We start from the raw sequence: 24299 nt of genomic DNA on the forward strand, positions 1-24299 counted from the left end.
GTTATCAATTGACTCTAGGATCTGAATTATCGTAAATTAAGGAGAACAAATATCACGGGTTATAAAGGAATCGTCAACTACCAAACAAGCCGTAGCAAAAAAGTCCAATCTTTTGTCCATCCCCAAACATTACAACCTGTATCCACTCCAAATCATCCATTCACCATCAGCCACGTGGAAGTTGTCCTACCTGGCTTCTCCATTCTGCCATTTCAAAGGTCCCACGTCATAATTTCAACCAAAGTCCCCAAAGCCATCATCCTCGGCAGCGTAGTAAAGCCAAGGGTTATTTTTTATTTTTAATCTTTTTAATAACACAATAAAATAAAATAATAATAATAATAATAATAATAATAACACCCCTCCTTGGATTTTCACAAATATATTAGGCTACACACCCTCCAGTGATTTCATCATCATTAGAATGGCCTCCTTTTGGTATTGTTCAGCAGTCATTATGGTTTTCATGGCCTCGCCATTGCTTGCTTTACCATCTGTACCCAATCCAAAACCCAGCTCGCCTTTCCAAGAACTCTCCCCTGAAATTGCTCCATTATTGCCTTCTACTGGTGATAAGATTCCCTCTGCAACTGGTTCTTCTATTCCCACCATTCCTTCCAACCCCAGCCCCCCAAATCCAGATGACTTCGAAGCTCTTGGCCCTGATTCCTCTGCCCTTTCGCCATTTGGCCTCCCAGGTTCCTTTGCACCTCCTAATTCCTTGCCTTGCTATTCAAATTGGCTTCTTCTTCTTCTCAATGGCTTAGCACTACTTGCCTTCTCTATGCACTTACATTGATTCTGGAAACATCTTTCTGCATAAAGGAGTTCCAATTCTACTTGTACTTGATTCATCATATCCCAGAATGTTTCCCCTTCTTTTTTTACTCTTCTGTTAATTTCATTTTTCTGAGTATATGGAAAATGGTACTTTTAGTTTAGCTTCTTTCCGTTCATCCATTGCTGGGGAAATTCAGATCATATTTGTACTATAAAGCATATATAGAATAGCGTTTTTCAGTCTTTGATTTTTGATTTACTGCTTGGTTTTCTGCCCTTTGTGAATCTTTAGGCTCGTCCCTTATCCATTTCGGTTTTGAGTTTTTCTTTAAGAGGATAAAACCTAAATTTTTCTCGATTTTTAAAAAACTTTACCAGAGTAAACAAAAGTTTAAAACTAAACAAGGGTTTAAAATCTACATTTTTCTAGTTTTTAAAATTTGACACAATAACATTAGTAAAATGTAGATAACAAAGTGAGAAATTTAGAGGAAAAGAGATTTTATAAGTTTAATTTTTAAAAACAAAAAAATCAAAGGGCTATGTGACAATCGTTTTAAATCTGCTGTAAGGTTTGATAGAGATGGATGTTCATTTCTTACTTAAGTTTCCTTTATAAGTGACAAATTTTAGTATTTTAGATAAGAATTAATTGGGTACGTTAGAACACTTTGAGTAATGTCTATCTCCATTAGTTGATTTAGCTGAACCCCTCAGATTTTGTTACTGAGTAGGAGGAGGGTAATTTTAGTGGCACATGTGGGGTTTGAAACACAGAATCAGTGCATATGGGCAAACATGAAATCTGACTCTTTGGGCATGTGATGCACACTAATTGTGATTCTGTGAATTAGGTGTACTTGGTTGAAATTTGAGTCACATGTATACCAATCAGTATGTTTTTTTGAATAGTGCTGTTTAGGTAAACCTTCCTTGTCTGGTTTCCCTTGTCATTATCATGTTTTTCCCCTTCTATCTATTCATCTTTTTGTTATATATTCTTTTGAAATATATATAGTTTTGTCTATGACAACTAGCAACAAAGCCATTTAGCTATTAGGGTTGGGTTTAGGTTAGGTGGGTGAGAAACAATAGCAAAGAAACTCTTCCGACGCGTAACTGATTATTATAGTCTGTATTTGAGATAAAAATCATCTTAGTATTTTAAATCTAGTTTTAGTTTGGGTAAAAAAACAATAAACACGATAATAAAGAGAATACGTAGGAAATAACAAATATTATAATAAGAAAATGATTTTAAATAATATCACTGTAGTTAATCATTATATCATTATATTAGATGAAAATGTGGATGATTATAATGAGAGAGCACGAAAACCATAACAAATAAGGATTTTAAATAGTAACTCCACCCAACGTCCTTAATCAATTTTGGATCTACTTATTCATTCTATTTTTATATATTCATTTAGGAAAAACTGTGTGTGTATATATGACAGCTTGCAAGAACGCATTTAGCAATTGGGGTTGAGTTTAGGTTAGGTGGGTGAAAAGAAACTGAGTATTGAAAATGTTCATGGCTTTTTTGCATTTTACTTATTGGCAAAAGAACCGTAGTGTATTAAATGCCATATGCTTCCTCACGTGATAGAGGGAGGCAAAAGAGGGTTAATTAATATTAAGTGCCAGTGAATTGAATTAATTGATTGTTATTGATATTAATTAGAATTTAAAAATTTTGGCACTATTGTTAAAGACAAGCAATTTAGAGAACACATTATTAGGAGAGGAGAAACTAGAATGGGAGGTTATGTTATCTCTATCTATAGGATTTGGCATAATGTTATATGATATAATTCAAACTTTGTAACTCAGGGTTAGAGGTTATAAATTTTGTATTATCTATGTAAGTTTTGGTTATTTATTAATTAAATATTACATTTATAAGTCAAAATAAGTCTGATCGACTTACAAAGCGCTAGCTATTGACCATGAGATCGATAGTTAAAAACTGATACTCTATATTAAAAAAAATCACATATGATCTAGATTTTAAATAGTGGAATATTTGTAGAAATCGCTACATTTTGTAAATAGTTTAGATTTTGTTATATGTGTAATAGATGTTTCTTTTATATGTTTGATAGGATCGACAATTAATTTTGTGTCAAATCAAATTTATCTTCAATATTTAATATAAAAATCTATGTGACCCAAAATTATATGGTGGAGTTAAAAAGGACCTAGAAGACATAAAATTAGGCTTATAGACAAGGGACAAGGTCGCAAGTGTATAGATTATAACAAGTTGTATAATTTAACACTTTTAAAACTAATTGCTTCTTTGAAACATTGATTAATGGTATTTGAAAATTAAATTTGAACACTTTAGTTAGTTGAATAGATCGATGTAAATTAAATGTATTGAAAAACAACACCTCTTTGCCCTTCTTTTCCCTCTCACTGAAGATAATATTTGTCTAAGGCTTCATAGCATCTTGTGAAAGTGAAGCATTTTTTTTTTTTGTCCATTTATACCTAAATGGTGAACCTTGACCTTTTAGCATGTGGAAGAAAAAAAAAGACTTTGACCGTTTGGGGCAAGTGTGTATTTTCCTTTTTACTTGATCAAAGTATCTTTTAAAATTAACCAATTATTCAAAGACAGACTCAATATTTGATGTATAATTCGACATTTAGCGATTTGCATGCTTTTATAGTTTTACATTAGTAGGAATGGCTTTTAGTAAATATCTGATTTTTACTCATTAATCTTCTAATAAACACCTTTTCCCTTATAAATTTTTTGTTTTTATTTCTTTATATCAATGTCTAGAGGAAACCAAGTTAATATTTTGAAATCTCTCTATTCAGAGGTAGGGAGCTTTTGTTTATGAGGAATTTTTATCTTTTAACTTTTTTTGAGTTTTTGTTGAAGGTTAGACATTTTAGACTTTGAAGACAGAATGAGAAGCTACCATGCTCGATTTCATAGCAAAATGGATTGAACTGAAATTGAGTACACATTCCAGGTAAGTTTGCTTACACATGGGTATTATTTGAGAGGATATTCCTATCCATATCCAGAATATTGCCCACACCAATGAATGATGTTAATAACTCACAACCAAGAAGTTAATAACAATCTTAGTAATAATAGTTGAGAGTATAACATCATTTTAAAAGTATTAAACACAATCTATCAAAAAAAAATCTATTAACAATATACTTTAACAATAGAAATATATTGTTGATAGATTCTTATGATCTATCAACACTAATATTTATAATACATTCGATCGATAAACTATGACCAATTTTATTATATATACAATTTTTTAAAAAATATTGCTATCTAATTGGCATATTTCAACTTCCCTTAACCAAAATACACTTTCTTTTTAGTTTAGAATACAGATTTCCAAAGTTGAGGAATTAAAGTAGAAGTAAACTAGGAACAAAATGAGTTTTAATGTACTATTAAACGAGCAAGTACAAAAATTATTTCTTCTCATTAATATATTACCAAACAAATTTGAAATAATTTTTCGAATGAAATTCAATTTCCAAATGTTAATTGCATAATTAAGAAATATGAAAAGAAAAAAAGAAAAATAAATACAACTATATTTTTATTGTACTACTTGTCCTCAAATTTATATTTTCTTAAATTTGATGTCCTAATATTAACACATATATTTTTCAAATTAAATTAAATTAAATTATATTATTAAATAAAAATGTTAGCATTCAAAATTAGATTATATTATAATTAATCTAAACACATGAACTATTGTCAGCTTCCTAATCTGATTTTCATAATTGTCTGTTTCCTAGTTGTCTTTTCACAGATTTTCAAAATGATTTAATTCCGAATCTGATTTTCTATTTTCCTTTTTTCTATAAAGGAATATTGGCCCATAACCGATCGATGTAGCCACGAGTAGTTTGAGGAGAGCTCTACATTTAACGAAAAATATCAGAGCATACACACGTAACATTATCAAGCGAATTTCAAAAGGTAAATTCAGAAGCACTTTGAACACCGAGGCAGGAAAATAATTACAGATGCAAAGGAGAAGAGTAGAAAGAAGTGGAACGTTCTAGAAACTTGTTTAATAATATAACATGATCAAGGAAAATAAATAACAACCAAAAAAAAAAAAAAGGTGAAACAAAATTCTGACAAGTTTAAAGAGTGAAGAATGAGGGGCACGCAGAGAACGTTTGTAGATATAGAGGGAGTTTTTAAAGGAAAAAGAAAAAAGAAAAAGAAAAAAGTGATGAAGGTGGTGGAAGCAGCTAACGCAAAATCCAGAGAGAGAAAGATCTAAAATAGAAACGTAAAATGATTAAAATTTAGGCAGAATCCTTAGAAATGAGGTCCTCAATGAGGTCGGCAGCCTCCTGGACGGTAGTGATGCTTTGGGCACTCTCTTCCTCAACGCTGATCTTAAATTCCTCTTCAAGTCCCATCACTATCTCAACCTATACTCCCCACCCACATTCAAATACACAATTAATCACCCATTATACCTCGACCATCGATATAAGAGATTAAAGGTAAAATCGTTAAAAATATTTTCAAACATAGACAAGGCAAAGTAGAAACTTTTGGGCGTTCTGCGATATTTTGTGCACAAGTTGGTTTATAATTTTAAAATCTCTTATTTGAATCACTCCGTTCCATTCGAAACAATTTCACACGTCTAATAGAAAAAAGTTCAAAGAAAGTATGCATTTTGAAATTCATTTTTTAATAATTTCTTTTTCCTTTCGCAAACTAACTTTACAGAACGAACTGCTTCAATGTGTTTTCCCCTTTGTTAAAAAGGGTTTGGAAAAGTACAAATACTTATTTATAACAACAAGTACCTAAAAAAATAAAATGTTAAAAACCGATATTATTTTTATTGTTATTTTACTTAAATATATATAATATATTTTCTTGATCTTATTCTAGTGTTCAAAGTTTCATGTCTATTTATTTTTGGTTCCTAAGGCCATATGTAAAAGTTAAAATAAAAATGAAATGTCTTAAAAGGATTTATCATGATTTGTAAAGGGATGTTTCTACAAGGTCAAGTTAAAAGAGAAAGAAATTACTTGGTGGAGTTGATTTTCAAGATAAGTTTGAGAAAGACAAGTTAAAAGAAAAACTATATAGATAGAGAGAGAAAAGTAAATTGAGAAGAAACATATTTGAAGGAATAATAAGCTAAAGGGAGAAAAGATTGGGTGTCCAAAAATAAAATTTTGGAAAACAGAAGTTTAAAACCAGTGTTTCGGTTTTAAAATTTAATATCATTTCATATATTTAATTTTTTCTTTTTAGAGAACTTAATGAATTCAATCCACCCCAAAAGGAAGAAATTAGGAAATATTGAGTCCTCCTCATCAACCCCCATTTGGTAATTCTTTTTTTTTTTCCGTTTAATTAAACACTCATTTCCACCCATTAATTACCATGATTTGCATATTTTTTTTAAAATGCAAGGATTAAATAGATAAATTTCTAAAAACAAAACCAACTTTCAAAACTACTTTTTTCTTTTAGTTTTCAAGTTTTGATTTGGTTTTTTAGACCATCGGTAAAATATAGATAACAAAAGAAAAACTCGGAAGTAAAAAGTAATATCTATAGGCTTCATTTTAAGAAATAAAAACAAAAAATAAAATATGACTCAATCAGACTTCACTTTTTGTTTTTGGTTTTCACAATTAAAATTTCCTTTTGTTTTCCTACCACGATTTGTTGATCTGTTGATCAATCTTAAATACAAAAATTGTATTATAGGCTAAATTCAACTATAAAAACACGTTTTTAAAAACTATTTATTTTTAGTTTTCAAAACCTAAAAAAATGATTGTCAAAAGGTTTTAGTTTTTTGTTTTTAAGAAAACGTGCTTAGTTTTTTACTCAACAAATGAGGTGCTTGCCGCTTTTAAAAACAATATCTCAATTCACAGCTTAAATTCCAAAAAGATAATACTTTTTCAATCTACTCTATTTTTAGTTATAAGAACATTTTCAAAACTTATAAAAAAAAACAACATCTATATATATATATATATATCAGCTTAAGTTGCAGATACTAGCAGTGAAAATAGAACAATATTTTACAATATATTCAAAAGCATAAATAAATTAAAGTAAAAAGAATGTGGGCAGATGTGTATTTACCGTATCAAGAGAATCAGCACCGAGGTCAATAAACTTAGATTCTCCATCGACCTTAGAATCTTCATTTAAAGCTAGCTGTTTCCTCACAATTTCAACCACCTTGTTCACTGTCTCTGGTTTTGCCTGTTCAACAATTTCACTATGTTACTATCATTATCGTATCCATGCAAGAAATGAAATGAAAATAAGCCATCATCCTCCATTGAAATGCAATTTAGAGTCAAAACTAATAGTAATAGAGAAACACACACACACACACACATAACAAGAAGAAAACCATATCGATTTCGACGATTTAACTTCAACTCACAAACAACACATGAGGATGGTCAAAATATTAACACTACATTAAGAAATCACATTAGTCAAATATTCGTTTGATTATTTGTTAGTAGCTCCTTCGTAATAGTGAAAGATTCTAAAGAATCAACGCAAATGCGATGCTGAAATGCTAAAATAAACAACAGCTACCTATGTGCAGACTGGTTCTAGCAGTTTTAACTCTTTTTGTTTTTTATGAATATGAAAGTCTTTAGCTGTCAGTCTCCAACAATTAAAATCAAAGAAACACGGACAATAACCATACAAAGATCAGTACAACTAGCGAGCGTGAGCAGAAACATAATTTCTTCTTCTAGTTGTTCTCCATGGATTCACATGTCATAAAACAAGAATAGTTATGAAAACAATATGTACAAATGATAGAGGAAAAAACTTAGATGATTCAAACTTAAAAGCCAGAAACAAATATGCATCAAACTCTCAACATCATAACCATGGAAGAAAATGTTTATTAGCACTTACCGCACAGCAAACCTGAAGGCTTCCCTGCCTGTAGTTCCTTCGCAAGGGAAAAATGGCCTTGCCTAAAGGCGCGGGAACTAATTTCAAACCTGAGATTTGGCCGCTAGTCACCTGTTCGAAGATTCCAATAGAAGCATTAAATAATCATACGACATAAAAAAAATGAAAAAACTAGATAAGCTTTCTCAAGAATGTGATTATACAATCAAGTCCGACGCCAAAATTCAAGAACATGAATGTAATTAATCAGATCTATCATCGTCCACACTCAAAATTCCTTGAACTGAATCCAATCACATGGAACTTCAGTCATTTACTCGTTTAATCTAAACAGGTAAACTCAGTAACCTAAAAATTAATCCGTAACGTCAATCACATGGAACAAACACATCCGTTATTAAGAAAACAAATCGAATCATGAAAAACACTACACAAAAGTTAAAGCACACAAATAAATAGATAAAGCTCTACTCAAATACTCCATAATCTCTAAAGTACTCGCTCAATCTCAACAAGAAATCTCATAAACCAAAAACAGCAATATGTAACTTGAATCACATGAAACAAACGCATACATTTTCCAAACAAAACAAATCAGATCATGAAAAACACTTCAAAAAAGTAAAAGCATGCAAACCAAAAGATTCAGAGAACCAAATCTAAAAAGTTATAGGCAAAAGTAGGATGAATTTACAACTAAGAGCCCTAAAAACGAATTACCTGGCTTTGATTGAACGAAGCTGATACAGAAGGCATGGAAACCGAAGATCCGGCGATGGAGAACATTTTTGTAAGTAAGAATAAACAAAGAGATCTGAGATTTGAAAAGAGAAATGGAATTGAAAGGGAAAGGGAAAGAGAAGTTAAATAAAATGAGAATTTGGAGACAACGAAGAACTAACACGAAGACTGTGAGAACCTCAAATTGCGAATAAAACGCCTTTATAGATGTTTGTTTGGTAGCGTAGTTCGGGTTTTTGGGGGCTTCGTTTGTATCGAATTGTGTTTGGACACGAGGGTTTCCTTTAATCCTGGTTAGTATTGGTTACTTCTTTTTTCTTCTATTGCTTTTGTTTGGTTACACGTTTAGCACAACGTCCATCGAGAATTTAGGAAACCCGTGTTTGGTAACATGTGCAAGAAAAGAAAAAAGAAAAAAAGCAATAAAAACATCCTTTTGTTTATGTGAAAATGAAAAATAACATAGCAAAAATAATCTAAATATTTGTAAATATAACAAAATTTCATAACGAGGAATTTGAAGTTTTATTATATTTTGAAAATATTTTGATTTTGAAACTATATGTGAAAAAAAATAATATAGCAAAAATAACCAAAATATTTATAAATATAACAAATTTTCAAAATATAACTATAATAGACACGATTAAATTTTCATATTTTCAATAGTTTTATCGATGTTATGTTAAAAATTCTTGGGATATTCCCGTCAACAATATGACCCCATTAGACGATCGTTTAGATTTTCGTTACACCATAATTTGACTATATTTAGATTTTGAGTAACCAAGCTAACTAATTCATATGATGTTTTTAATGTTTTTTCAAATTGTTTAATCAAAATAAGGTAAATTTTGATAACAACGTTTATATATTTTATTTTAAATTCAAAATCTTAAAATACACGAGTATACTAAAAAGGCAAACGAAAACATTAATACGTATGGTACGGTGATATTTATTATGTAACTATAGTTATATTTATAGTTTATAAATATATTATCAAATATACTTTGAAATGTTGTTTAAATAGAAATCTAATTTATGAATCTATTAGTAAACACATATTTGACAAAATGGAAATAAATGTTTTTATTGAATCTATTAATTTTTAAATATTTGTTCTTGGATTGTTTAGTCCCAAACCAAAGAATGAATCTAATTAATTAGATTATTATTTAGAGGAATATGAAGATATTAATAATGTTAGCATTTATCTATAGTATTGTTTTAATTTTTAAATTTACAAGAAACCTTATACTCATCTGAGAATTGTGCTTTTAGACTTTTTAAAAAGAAACCTTAGTTGACCGTTCATCTAAATCTTTCACACTTTTTTCTTTAAGTTTAGGTTTAATTCATATTTGATACCGTCCATAATCTTTTAATTTTGTATCCACGTCTTTATCGAAGTTTTTAAATTTTATAAACTTATAAAAGCAAAAAAAAAAAAAAAAAAAAAATAGATAGAAAATTTCTTAAGGTTAGCAAAAAATAAATAAATAAATAAATAAATAATTGTTATATTTAGTAACCATATCTCCTTCTGCTTTTGTTTTGTTTTCTTTTCATTTTATAGAATAATTTGATTTGAGAACATGTTGGGATTTCAACGTAAATGGGATTTAAGTCCTTTTGGTGTTTGCTACTGTTATACTTTAAATAATAACAATAATAAATAGAAGACATTAAATAGTGTTGTTATTGGAATTATTGTTTAACTCTTAAAAAAAGAATTTAATATGAATTGAGGTCGTCCTTGTAGTGATGATGGAAATGGGAGTTTTTATTTTTATTTTTAATTTATTTAGAGATTTTTAAATCATCTTACACGGCCAAATCTCCGCTTTGAATATTTTGATTCATTTTTATTATATTTGAAAACAATCCAATGTTTATGTCTTTTATTGAGACAAATAATTTTTTTTTTTAATTCTTCGAGGATTTTTTATCTTCGTGTTGAATCATTGGGTTTAAACATTACTTCGGCGATCTTTTATAATAAGAATAATAGATTCTTGTATGATACATTTTTTTCTTCACAAATTTGATGTTTGAATTTGAAACTTTTATTCGCATTGGATCCATTTGAATATGTTACAGACTTACACAAATCAAAATAGAATGATCTATTTGACGATTTTGAAGATTCAAGGGTGCATTTTAGTATTTATATTTTTAAAATTCTCATCTTAGTTTTCATACTTTGAATTTTGGTTCCTTATTTTTCATTTTTAAGAAATCGAAATTGTCATTTTTTGAAGCTTGAAGAAAGTATAGTGACCAAAATGAAAATTTTTAAAATACAAAGACTAAAATGAACCAAAATTAAAAGTACAAGAATCCAAATAATATCTAAAACATTTTAAATTTGTTAAAGAACAACAATTGCAATTGAAAAAACTGTTAAATATTTATAAAATATAACAAAATCAAATTTTTATCGGAATAAACACGTGTAGACTTCTTGATATAATATTAAATTTTGCTTTATTAAATTTAAAAGTGCCAAAAAAAGAAAAAAGGTGGTTCGTTCCTTTCTTTCAAATTTAATTAGAATTACCCTTCAACATGCAAAAGGTAGTTGAGAGGTTAACAAGAAAAATATGGCACCTCTAATTTAAAGAAACATTTATTATTAATACAGACTTGTATATTTCAAATACTTAAACCTAATAAATTAGATGACCTAATTATTTGACTTCCAAATTCTCTAAAAAATATGACAATAAATTTTGATGGTTAAATATTAATGGATAATAAATCAGACAACCTATTAGTTATTATTTTTTTAAGTATTAAACTAAAGAGTAATGCGGAAACATTAAATCTATAGGGAGAAGTTAATAGTACGAATACTATACCACTTGAGTTATATTCGTGATTTAATAAAAAAGAAGAAAAAAGTCATCTTATGTTTTTTTCTATAAGTACAATGTAGTCGTAGGTTATGGAATTGAACCTTTCACTTTGAAAAAATGAACATTACGACTAATTACTTTTCATAATTACCAAATAAGTTAAATTTTATATGAAGTATTAGTTTTTTACTTTTAAGTTCCATCGTTATTCATCACTACGAGAATTTCAATTAATTTTTTAATTTATAATTATTTTTAATTAATTTTTAGAGATTAAAACCAACCTAAAAGTGAATATATTTAATGAAACGACGGTAAATCTCCAAACTTAGATATCAAATTAAAACAAAACTCTAACTTTTAATGATCAAATTGTAATTTAATAAATTAGATCTAATCTTATTTTTAGATGATTTATTTATTTTTTAAGTCCAACAATTTAGTTAAGAGAAAATCTCATCACTCATGTTTGCCTTTGACAATTTACTTCACCAAATTACTATTTATCCATTTAAGTAAACTTTTTTAGAAGACTTAAAAACATCCAAACGAGTTTAAATTGTTCTTAAAGTCGAAGGTTTAATTTCAACTAGTCGTTGTATTTAAAAAAGAAAAAGAAAAGAATTAATAAAAAAAGTCATAAGACAATATGTTTAAGTTGTTCCTAAAATTGAAGGTTTCATCTCAACTAACCGTTGTATTAAAAAAGAAAAAAAAGGAATTAATAAAAGAATTAATGAAAAAAATCATAAGATAATTATAATATTGAAAAAGATATTTAATTTAGTTAATAATTTAGATCAATTAATGTTTGAATATTAATAAAATATTAAAATTATTTACAAAATACAATAACATTCTTTGTAAGGTCATTTAATTTTTTTTTTTGTTATATTTTGTAAATAGTTTTTTTATACAATTTTTTTTTAAAATCCATTTTATTGAAAGTTATGTCTCCAACATTTCTCTCATATTTGAGGGATGAATTACTCTTAGCCATATATATGAATTTGATGTAATATCTCAATCAGTTGCATCAAGATTCTTACATTAGATTGAAATCAGTGAAAACTTACACAAACCAATCTGCCAAAAATTTAAAATTAAAAATAAGTTACAAAGGTCACACAAAAACCCACCAAAAAACTGCACACCCCAAGAAAATGTTAAAAAGATTAAAGAAAAGAAAAAAAAGAATATCACACCCCTGTTTTGTTAACCTATACACAACCACCAAACTTACTATTATTATCATTTTTTTTTTGCCTTCACCTTCTCTCAACCCTCTATCAAACAAATTGAGTTCAACCATCACTCAAAAGCCCAAAATTCCAAGCCAACACAAAACTAAAAAAAAAAAAAAAAAAAAAAAAAAAAAGAATAATCAATACAAAATGCTGTAATTAATAAATTAAAATGTTACCTCTGTTTTTCTCTTCTTGTGTTATTGGTTTGGTTGTGAGAAAACTATTATACCCCTTCAGAGGACAAAGTCCAAGAACAAAAAACCTGGCTCATCTCATCTCATCTCACGTCTCCTCACCATTTTTCTTCCTTCCCAATTCTATCTTCGAGTTTGTATAAGAATGGTTTTATTTTCATCAATGGCTTCTGCTCCCTCAGTTTGCCATTGTTGTGTTGGGTCTTCCGTTGGGGAGCCTGGGACGAAGGGCACAAAGCCCCGTCCTCCGAACACCGGTCGCATGAAGGCGTCGTCAAATCTTCGCCAGTAATGGTGAACCGTATGGGATGGGATTCTCAGAAACAGGTCAAGAGGGGAAGGGGTATTTTGGTCATTGTCGAGGAGTGGGACAGTGAAGGATTTTGGAGAAGAAGGTTCGGAAGAGAGCATGCTCATTGTGTATTTTGGTTGGGGTAGCAATATTCCTATTAGTGGTTTCGTCATCATTCCAAATACCTGCAAATTTACAATTAAAAGTTCCAATCAACAAAAACTATTGAATAGGAATGGTATGTGATTCAGTGTCCAGACTACTGTCAATCGTGTGAATTTAGATAACCATCGGCTATTTCTCGCACCATAGAGATCTATTAATTTTTTAGGATGAGTTCACTGAATAATTATCATAAATATCATGACTTGAATATATTATAAAATTATCATAATTTCATGACATTATAAGAGAGGATACATTATAGGAGTAAGCATCGATCATTTTTCAACTAAATTGATACCAAACAACCATGATTTGTTTAATAAATGTTCAAATAACTTCGACCATGAAAGAGAGACAGTTAGTTGGACGGTCAGTCAGTTAAACCTTTGAACTTTTTTAAATGTTGTCGCTTTGGATTTTTCCAAATTGACACTCACTTAATTTCTAGTTATCTAAGGATCTGTTGACTGCTAGATTTTTCAATAATCTATCATGCTTACCTTTAGATATAGTTTCTAAATTTTCAACCAATGTCTTAAAATACAAACAACTATTTATTAGATTTTGATCAAATAAATAGTCTTGGATCAAATTATAATTATAATTGTAAACTACAAGGAAGAAATTTTAGCTTTCTCCCAGTTAAGAGGGGTCGAATTTAGAATTTAATTATCATCTATTAAAGTTAATCTCATATTCACTACTTCCACCTGTTCATTTCATTGTTTTGTAATTTAGTAAAAATCTCTAAAAAAAAAAAAAATCAAGTTAAGTTCTTATTTTTTAAGTTAAAATAGTTATTAAAAGAGTTCTAAACATTGTGAGTGAAAATGTTTAGAATCTCACATTGAAAATTAATAGTCTTGCATTCTTTATAAGATAGATTAACTATTTCTCAAATTGTCAATTGATTTTGAAATGAAACTCTTTACTATGCGATATAGTATCAAATCTCACAAAGCTTATACATGTATTTGGTTTAATAAAATGAAATTGAGATTTAGTTAAGATTGGTAAATTTAAAAAGTCATCATCTTAAGGGGACACGTTACGAGATGTTGAAAATCTCATGTTTAAAAAAAACAAGGACTATATTACTCCTTATTACCAATCAATTTTGTCAATTGGTTTTAAGATAGAGTGTCATTCTACGTATATAAACCAGATAATTAGAACTATACTACCCTATAAAATCCTTGATGTATATTTTGAATATAGTATTTGATTATAATAATATTGAGGGCGGAGGAGTTGGTGGCTCACCACTGTACTGGAAAGAACAACTGTGATGGTACTAGTGATCATGATTGCATTGCCTGGTAGATGGGTGTGCCCTGACCTGGTGAACTGCATTTTAAACAAAAATAAACATTTTCATAAAACATCTATTGCATATTTGCCCCCACTTTCTTCATTATTCTTCCCTCGACCAAAAAGAAGTATAACAGTTAACACAATAATTTTGTTCACAAATCCTTAAAAGAAAACAATAATTTTGTTTAAAAGGACTTTAAGGATTAATAAAAGTTCCAAATTATAGCTCAAAAGGTACCACTCACGTTAGGTTAATTAATTTTACTTCTTTTTTTTTTTTAAAAAAAGAGGATTCTATGAGATTGAGACTGTCTCGATTATGAACTCAACCGTATTACCAAATTTTTAGATGTTTTTTTTAAATAAATAATAAAACGAGGGATGAAAAATCCTTAGTAATTGATTTTTGTCTTTTTAATGATTCTTTTTATAAAGTGTAAGCAATTTAATTTGTTATTTTTTTATTTTTTAAAAACTGCTGAATAAATTTTGTCATATAAAAAGAAATTTCAAAATATTTTTAGATTAATATGGGTTAATTTTTCTTAGCTCATAAGTTTGTTACGAAATTTCTATTTTAGTTTCTATCTTAGCGCTAGAACTTTTGGATTTCATTTTGATTTTGGTATTTTTAAAGCATCGATTTTAGTTTTTCAACTTTAGAAAATGATTTCTGTAATTAATTTTACTTTGTTATTAACATATCTTTTGGCGAGGGAATCTTGTCATGGGCTCTCCTCACTCTTTTCGGCCATCTCCTTAGGTTCAAACACATTACCGTTCAAGCTGGAGCTAACTTGCAAGAATATTCAAGCTCGATACCACGTTGGTGCGAATACTCTTGCAACTCGGCTCCAACTCCCATAGAGTATTCGAACTAGAGGAGCAAGGAGGGCCTAAGACAAGATAGGCATACCAACAAGAGTAGTGAATAATATAGTAAATAAAATCTTAATTTCTTAAAAGAATTTACAAAACAGAACAAGTTTAGAAATTCAGAAACTAAAATCGATAGTTTAAAAGTAAATAGAAAAAAAAAAGAAAAGAAAAAACTTGAAAGTTAGGTTAAGATATTAGAATAGGATTTAAATTTAATTAGTTAAGAGCAATATAGGAAACCTGATTATATGCAAGTGCCATCGATACAGCTCCACGCATGAGACCAGCCCACCAAATAGTGACCTGCAAAAAGATAGTTATTTTACTAAGACATAACTCATTAAAAAGTGTGGCTAAAAATAAGAGGAAAAAAAAAAAAACTGACAAAAAGCCGTACTTGTTGCTCCAAGTTGAGTTTCTCATGCGAGGACTTCTTGGTCAGATTCGACAATGAGGACAAAGGAAAAACGAATGCTGCTCTTCCAACCAGAACCAATCCCAACAGTATTGAGCTAACACCAATTGATTTTCCAGGACTAAAACCCAAAAAAAAAAAAAAAAAAAAAAAAAGAATTAGAAAAAATCACCATGAATGAATATGAAAGACCAAATTAAAACACAACAATTATGTAGCGTTGTTAATCTGATAGGAATGGAATTAGGGTGCAATCAGACTATTAAGGGTATAATAGTTAAGTTTGTTCTACTTGTTGGTTATTATAAATAGAGGAGGGGAATGAAGGCGCTAGATAGGTAATATTTTGGTAAATGATTTGAAGCTTCAAGTGATTTCAAGATTGGAAGGGTACTAAGAAAAAAAAATTATAAATGTGTCACCTCCTCCTATGTGGGCTAATTTTTCACAACATAAACTTGCTCTAGTTATATTAACAAGTTACCTCAAAATTTAGTTGATTGGTTGCAATAAACTAATTATATTGAGATTTTTTACTTTCCATAATTTGGGGCCGATAATTTGTAGAAGTCCTAGATAATGGAAAATAAGATTATTTGGAAACAAATGAGTGTTATAGGAGTCAAAACACACACAACCTTATGCTTTGATATCATATATATAAACTAACCAATCAACAAAAAAGTTTAAGCTAATTGGACTACGCATCCGGAGTGTTAAACTAATACTATAATATAATTCACTATTTTAAATTATAAGATAGAAATTAAATAGAAATGGGCTAAAATTTTGATTTAACCCATATGAAATCAGAGGAGTACCTGTGGCTAACAAATCTCCACTTCTCGATATCTAAAGCATCCATGCCAACGTAAAGAAAGATAAAGATTTCAGCGACAAATGAAAGGGTGGCAAAAGCATGCCTGCAGTGATGCACAACAAGAAAACGTCAGAAATATTCTTTTAAACGTTAAATTAAGCAATTTTTTTAAAGAAAAAAGATTGAATGAAATATACTTTCAACTAACTGGCTTACTTTGTAGTGACTCTTGAACTTTCAGTCACGTTATGCCATGTGTAGTGAGACATAACAATGCCGCAAAAGAATACAGTGAGAATTGCACTTAAATAGAAGAGCTGCAATTAAAAACTACTTCAAATATATTATAAATAATAAAATAAAAGCAAAAAATGGAGAAAAATGTGACAGAATTTGAAACGACTTACTTCTGCTAGCATATAAGAGAAATACGCCATGAGTATCATAAGAGCAACTTCACGATCAGTAGAATGTCTGTATAAGTGCAAAAAAAAAAAAAAAAAAAAAAAAAAAACTATACATAACTACATCACTACAAAATATTTAAGAATCCCAACATTTCATCATAACAGTAATGGATGTATGAAACACATAAATGGCAGAAATTAACAAACCTGCCAAAGTAGAGCTTCTTAATTATGTATGCACTAAGGAGGCCAACCTACAGTAGTATTACGATTACGTTGTGATTTTTATGGACAATTACAAAGAGAATTGATTAGACTCAATAAGAGTTGAAGAGACATACAAAAATTCCCAGTACAGTACTTGCAAGGAACAGGTACAAAAAGTTCCCGATGAACTGCAGAACTATGCTTGAATTCATGTGAGAAACGTCAAAGTTTTGGATTGCATTGAATAGCACAACCGATGTGGCATCATTTACAACACCTTCCCCAAAAACCAGGCTATACAGAAGAGGCGTCTCGTCCTGATTAAGAATCTAAAGGAACAAACAAAAATATTTAATTTTAATCAAGATAAGGAATGAATAAAAGAAATCCAACTGCAGAATTTCTTGCAGACCTGTAAGGTGCAAACAGAGTCTGTTGCGGAAAAAATTGCTCCAATGGCTAGGATCAAAAGGGTGAAAAAAGAACAAAGAAAATAATATCAGCAATTTAGAACTAGATTTACAAGAAAAATATTACTAATTTGGAGCATATGTACCTAGATAATCTCCAAGATCAAGGGAACCAATATTCATTTTTTGGAAGAAGTGCAAAGCGCCTAAGCAGTAGGGAAAGAAAAACAATCATTAGTATTTGACAATAACTCAAAGAAATGTAAATGGAAGACAGCCCATATATGCAGCGTAAAGAAAAGAAGACATCACATTGTTGTTGAAAATATATGATAAACATTAACTCAACTGTATAAGTTTTGCCAAAATGCATATAGCCCAATTGACATAAAACTTGAACTATTGATTTTGAGGTTAGAGGTTCGATTCTCCCACCCACATATTGTTAAAAAAAAAACGAAACAGAAGTTTTTTGGATTCTATATTAATGTTCTTGATAAATCTGTCACACTTGGGTCCTAAAGAATCTTTGTTGTGTGAGCAAAGCAAGTGAAGTGAGAGTGGAACAGAGGATATTCTTTCAAAGTGTCAATACAACTTATATTTCTTTGCCCTCAAGTTCATTTCTGATATCTTTTCATCGTAATAGTACTATTTAACCTTTAAACACATTAATGTTCAAGACAATGGAACTTGGTACGGATTATACCTAACGATATAATACAGAACGATATGAGAGTGCCAAAAGCACCAAAAAGCACTATGGTCATGATGTTGCGGAAAAACTGCTTCTTCTTGACTTGGAAACTGAGGAAAGAAAAGCATGCCATGTTAATTAAGGAAGGGTAATACCAAATCATCAAAATTGTGGTTAATTTGCGAATTTTGAAGCTAAATGTAATCACGTCATCGGATTGCTCAGATAATGAATCTGTCTAAAAAGCTTCCTTGAGTGTTCACTGTTCTATGATAAGAGCAAGATGAACTGATAATCAAGAACTTGACAACTTCCACAAACAAATAACAATTAAAAAGTTTTCATCTCTATCACATGATTCACGATCACAATAATATATGTTACAAAATAGACAAGAAATAGACAAATAAAGAAAGTGATAAAATGTAAGTAGTAAAAATTGATTAAAAAATTTACATGGTCCATTAACAATGTTTAATTTACTCTCTAGCCCAGATAACAAGATTCAAGGCATAAGGTTCCATCATGATAATGAAAATACAACATATGATTATAGCATACAGCTGAAAAAATTATTGGAAGTTTGGAGGAAAGTGAATATCATACTCACCCGGCATTGAAAATGATAGGCGGAAGGAGATAAATGAAAAAAAGCTCTTCATTGAATAAAAATAAATGCGAGCTTTTCCCTCTAGTTGTTACCAATATTATGATGCCGGTACACAATCCCTGTCACAGCTTCAAGATATTTAAATTCTCGATCGAGTCCATTTCACATAAACACTTAGTTTAGAAAGAATCAGAACATTATAAATCTCAACTCACAATGACAAGGGCTGTAATGGACTCGTTGATCCATCGATTTTCCTCTAACAAATGGCCAACAACAATGCAACCGCAAAGAAGAGCTACAAATAAGTTCAAAGAAACTACCGAGGTATGATCCGCCACCAACTCCTTCCCAAAATCCACCATCGACAAGCCCGATTCGACCACCATTTCAGGCGCCATAAATCAACTCGAAATCCTGCTTTTCAGTTCGATTTCAATTCCGAACTCGCATTTAATCCTTCGAGAAATTTCAACCAATTGAAACACAACAACACGAACTTCAAAGTATCAGTCTCAGAAATCTGGATTTAGAGAAAGGTTTTGACAAAAAAAAAACGAGTCTAACGGTTTTCATTGCTTAAAGAAACCTAAAAATAGCAATCAGAATCTAACCTAGGTTCCATTTTCTTTTGAAATCAGCTTTCTCGTCAAGCAAACAGAGCACTGACCAATACAGTGAGTTAAACAGTTCGAAATTTCAAACTACGTAAAGCAAATGAAAAAGAGAAATTCCAAAACAGTATCAAGTTCAAAGAACTACAGTAATAATGGAGATCATAAACTAATTCTACAAGTGAAAAACCTCACTCACCAGTACCTCGACTCTTCAATGTCGAACGAAACTTAAATGGCAAAAACAGATTCAAACCCAGCAGCAGAAATCAAAGCTTCGAACAAGCAAACTGCATCGATTCAACAAAAATCGATGAGGAAAGAAAAAAAAAAAAGAAGAAGAAGAAACGAAAATTGGTGGAGACGATAATGGAAGGAAATTTGGAGCTGAGACTGTTCGTGCGTTGAGTTTCTACGTTTCGGAATTTGGGCGAAGCAAAAAGCGAGGGAATGAGGGAATGAGAAGTGCCGTGACTGAGAGGTATTTATATACGGTTATGTAAAGGCGAAGTTTAAAACATTGGAGTGATCTAGACCGTTGGATGTGGGGAGTGGGATGATCGTGATGAGATGAAGGGGTGGGATTATCTAGTACGATGGCTGTGTTTGTATTATACAGTTTCGAGAAGGATGGCAATTTTTCTTATTTGCTTTTGGGAGAGAGAATGTGGGAAACAAACTGGGACCCACGTGTATCATTTTGTCGTATATGGAATCTTCTCCTCCCCACGGAAATTTCACTTTTTCTTCTTTCTCTTTTATTTGTTTATTTATTCTATTAAGTACATATTATATATATTTGTGTGTAAAGTTAAAATATGTAATATTACGTTTAAAAATTTAGTTAAGTGAATCAACTTATTTACGGATATACCAAAATCTTAAATTCTATTAATGATAGATGTTGAAAAATTTATATTGATCTCTTTTAGTGATATTAGTAGAAAGATATAGCAGTTACAATGACTATTATTGATAGAATCTAAAAGCTTGTTGATCGTTCAAAAAATATTTTCTTACTTAAGAATATGCATACTTTAAAATATATATGTATTAGTTGATGTATATATAAATTAGAAAAATCGTCACAAATAGAACTTGACAAAATATTTCAAGTACAATAAATTTTGTTTTTTAGTGGTTTTATTCTATGAATTGTAAATAATTTGTCTATTTGTTTTACTTTTGAAAAAAACCTATAAATTATATATTATCACAAAATTATAATTATACGAAAAGAGTAATATCAAGCATTTAAATAAATCAATAATAGTTTATTGTCAACTAATATTTAAGAGATAAACTAATATAGTATTCAAACTCATTGCAAACAACTGTTTAAATAATTACGATCTACCTTATGCGAAACCAAACATATATTTGAAAATATGAAATACATTTACATTTTCATTTCGATTTTTTGTTTTGAAATTACAGTTTAGTTTTCTGATTACTTAGCAAACAAACGTTTAGCATTTTGTAATAACTTTATTGCATACTGGTGGTATTCTCGTGGACAAGAATTGTTGCGATTCTTTTATTATTATTTAATGAGTTATTTAAATTAAAAAAATAAAAGATCTTTTATTATTTTAGTTATCTTTTATAAATATCTTTTTGAATTTTTTTTTTTAAATATATATTTATGGAACTAGAACTTGGATGAGTTGACGAAGACAAATCTTGTTTGCTTCAATCGAAAAGTGAAAAGTGTTGCAGAGTTGTAAACAAAAAAAGGTAGTATGATTAACTAACTATGATTTCAACATGATGATCTGTGATGAGATTGACGATGAGTAATATGAAAGAAGATCTGATGATCAAGAGTTTACCTTGAACTCAGGAGCAGTGTGAAGTTATTTTCAAGAAGATTCATTCATACATTCAGGGAAGCCAGAATCCTTTAAGTTATTTTGTTATTAAAGATAGTCACATACATAAGAAGTATTGTATTGATCTATATTGATAACTGTAAATCTTATTAATATTACCCATCTGAGCTATGTAGAGCTCTATCGACGTAGGTGTATTCACTGAACTGGGTTACCAAAGCTTTGTGTGTTATTTGCTTTTGTTGTTCATCTAGCTAGCTATTACAACAATTAATTACTTTAGAATTAACTAAAGGTTTTATCGATTATCTCACAACTTTTTTAAATACAATACAAATATATATATATAGAAAGTAAAGCCAAATAACAAGGCATTATAGTATAATTATAAATATAACAAAGTATAAGTATAAAAATTGGGGAAACTAAAAGATCTTCGATGATCTTTACTTCTAATTTTCTCGTCAATGCATTCACAATTCCATATTCATCAAATGCGATTATTTATAGAGAATTTAACTAGTAGAAAGTAAAATGAAGTGAACAATAAAGATGTGCATTACTAAGGCACATGAACTTCATGTAGAATCACATGGGGTGATAGAAGAATCACACAATCTTTTAAGATACTAATCATGGATATGAATGTTAGACCTACATCTAAATATATTTATAATAGTTTATTTCTTTTTCATTTTAATCCAATGGAAATGAAGATTGAAAACTTTAACTTCCAACTTAATTGAGCATACATAGTTGACAACAAACAAAAATATGTTGCTCATCATCACATTTCATGCAAATTTTGGGTTCACTCATCTGATCACATCGACCATTCGGTTTTTTCTAGTGCACATAAATTACAACTAAAATTTTAAATATAAAGATGTGGTTTTCATGCTATTTTAGTAGTGGGATTGTTTAATTATGTATTATGTTTAATTACTGTTGTTACTATATATTTTCTCTGGTTAACATTTATTAATAAATATATATTTAACATTTATTAATAAATATATATTTAATATTTATTAATAAATTCACGAGGTTAGTTTGGTTTTTTTTTATCTAAATAAGCTTTTGGCCATGTGATATTATTGATATTATTATGGTGGAAGACAGAAGTGTGGGTGAACGGACAACAAAATTATGCGTTGGAGAAAGTCTTTTACGAAATACTTAGTTTGTGTGGTGTGTGGTGTGTGGTGTTGAACACTTTGTTTGGAGCATTGTGAGTCACTAGATACGTGCAAGTTAGGTGAGCCTAACATTGAATAATATATTAAGGAGACTTTTACAAGAGGAGCCAGCACATTGAAACGCAAAGATCGAAGCATGAAGCATATGATCTAGGGGAGTTTAGATCAAATTCCTTGTTCACACATAAAATGGTTTAGGAGGAATCTAAACGTTCATCTTGTAAAATCATATAATTCAAAATTGATTCTTGATAAGTTATTCTATTCTGTTTTCGTACTAGTATGTTTTTATTCTTAGACATTATGTAATCGTTACTCAATCGACCAATGGTCTAACAAAAATATGTTAAGTTTACACTATTCACCACCCAACAAGTATCAATACAAATAGTGAAATTTACAGCAAAAACAAAGTGTTATATTGTCTCATAATTACCTTAAATGAAGATAAAAATACAGGCTTTTTAATTTGTTTTGCACACACTACGAATTCCAATTCCAAATAAAATCATTAGCAAAGGCAAAGCAATTGGGTTCATAGGAGGAATTTTAATTGGCTGTCGTGTATATGCAACATAAAACGAAGGCAAACCGGCGATATTATAAAGCGAAAGTACTCCACGTCCAAGCCGGCAAGCCCCTGATTTTTTTGACTCGGCTGCCTCCGACAAAAACCTGTTCAAATCGCGATTTAGTTTTTTTAGAAAAAAAAAAAAAAAAAACTTAAAACAATTGTGATTGATCGCGACAATTAAGCGGCAATTTTAGTCGCACGAGTCAATCTTAAATACCACTTTAATCAGTCTGTTCTCTTTTGTTTTTGCTTAATCTTTTCAAAATTTTGATACTCTGCAATCGTGTGCAAACTTGAAAGACTTCCAAGTCCGTTGATTTAGTGCAACGTGGTGTTGGGTTTTTGTGTGATCTATTGTCTAGCCGACACGTTCGTAAGAGGAGGTGGTGGTGGTGGTGGGGCTGTGTTTGTTTGTTTGGTGGTTTTGGTTCGCCAGCCGCTCGCGTGGGTTCGTTAATATCATCTTGCCCACCGAGGCTTTTGCATTAACAATATAGAATATGGGGTCCGCTGTCGTTTCAAAGTGAACCGCCTCCCTGCTTTGGTTCGTTGGACATGTTGGTCTATAAAATTTGAGAGATGAATTTAAGTTTTACCGAATGTTTAATGGTGTTTTCTTTTTTTTTTTTCTTTTTTTTTTTCGCACAAAAAGTAAATTATTATAATTTAATTGAAATAATTTGTGTTTAAAATATATAATGGTATAAGATTTATTTGTAGGCTACTTTTAGTTTGATAAGAAAATTGTTTACATTCTAAAAAACGATGAATATCATATAGTAAAAATTGTAACAAATAATAAATACAATAGCGAATTTGGAGTTTTGAAATAATGTTATGTATGTAATCGATGACTTTTAAATAGTATTTACTAGTTATTATAGTCCTCAACAGTTTTTGTCTCCAACGACGTCTAGAGTTTAAATTTAACATTTAACGTAAATATAGTAAAAAGTTGAAACTATTTACGAAGTATATCAAAATTTATCAAATTTTTTATAGTACATTCAAACTTTGTTCTTTTTTTTTTTTTAACTATAAAATATGTTTAAAAAATACTCGATGCAATCGGTAATGCATTTGTACTTTGTC

At 29.7% G+C, this 24299-nt stretch overlaps 3 protein-coding genes across 7 annotated transcripts; 1 reads left to right on the forward strand and 2 right to left on the reverse strand.

Annotated features, from left to right (window-relative positions):
* The first annotated feature begins 379 nt into the window (after nucleotides 1–379).
* On the forward strand, nucleotides 380–1039 carry LOC103497889 (classical arabinogalactan protein 25). The gene has a single exon (XM_008460275.3). The coding sequence runs from the start codon at nucleotides 425–427 to the stop codon at nucleotides 797–799; it is 375 nt and encodes a 124-aa protein (XP_008458497.1). The 5' UTR covers nucleotides 380–424; the 3' UTR covers nucleotides 800–1039.
* A 3803-nt stretch (nucleotides 1040–4842) lies between these two features.
* Nucleotides 4843–8858, reverse strand: LOC103497888 (acyl carrier protein 1, chloroplastic-like). The gene is made up of 4 exons (XM_008460274.3): nucleotides 8450–8858; nucleotides 7730–7840; nucleotides 6926–7048; nucleotides 4843–5229 (listed from the first exon to the last, which is right to left on the reverse strand). Exons 1-4 carry the CDS (start codon nucleotides 8513–8515, stop codon nucleotides 5101–5103), a joined length of 429 nt encoding a protein of 142 aa, XP_008458496.2. The 5' UTR covers nucleotides 8516–8858; the 3' UTR covers nucleotides 4843–5100.
* A 3515-nt stretch (nucleotides 8859–12373) lies between these two features.
* On the reverse strand, nucleotides 12374–20101 carry LOC103497886 (sodium/hydrogen exchanger 2-like). Of its 5 annotated transcripts, XM_051091499.1 has the most exons (16): nucleotides 19802–20101; nucleotides 19603–19653; nucleotides 19204–19447; nucleotides 18989–19107; nucleotides 18391–18488; nucleotides 17828–17887; nucleotides 17684–17730; nucleotides 17406–17600; nucleotides 17272–17318; nucleotides 17065–17131; nucleotides 16874–16974; nucleotides 16659–16760; nucleotides 15820–15958; nucleotides 15663–15725; nucleotides 14493–14576; nucleotides 12374–13249 (listed from the first exon to the last, which is right to left on the reverse strand). In XM_051091499.1, exons 3-16 carry the CDS (start codon nucleotides 19387–19389, stop codon nucleotides 12896–12898), a joined length of 1662 nt encoding a protein of 553 aa, XP_050947456.1. In that variant the 5' UTR covers nucleotides 19390–19447; nucleotides 19603–19653; nucleotides 19802–20101; the 3' UTR covers nucleotides 12374–12895.
* Between the last annotated feature and the right edge of the window lie 4198 nt (nucleotides 20102–24299).

Source organism: Cucumis melo, chromosome 11 (genome assembly GCF_025177605.1).
Source record: "Cucumis melo cultivar AY chromosome 11, USDA_Cmelo_AY_1.0, whole genome shotgun sequence".
NCBI lineage: Eukaryota > Viridiplantae > Streptophyta > Magnoliopsida > Cucurbitales > Cucurbitaceae > Cucumis > Cucumis melo.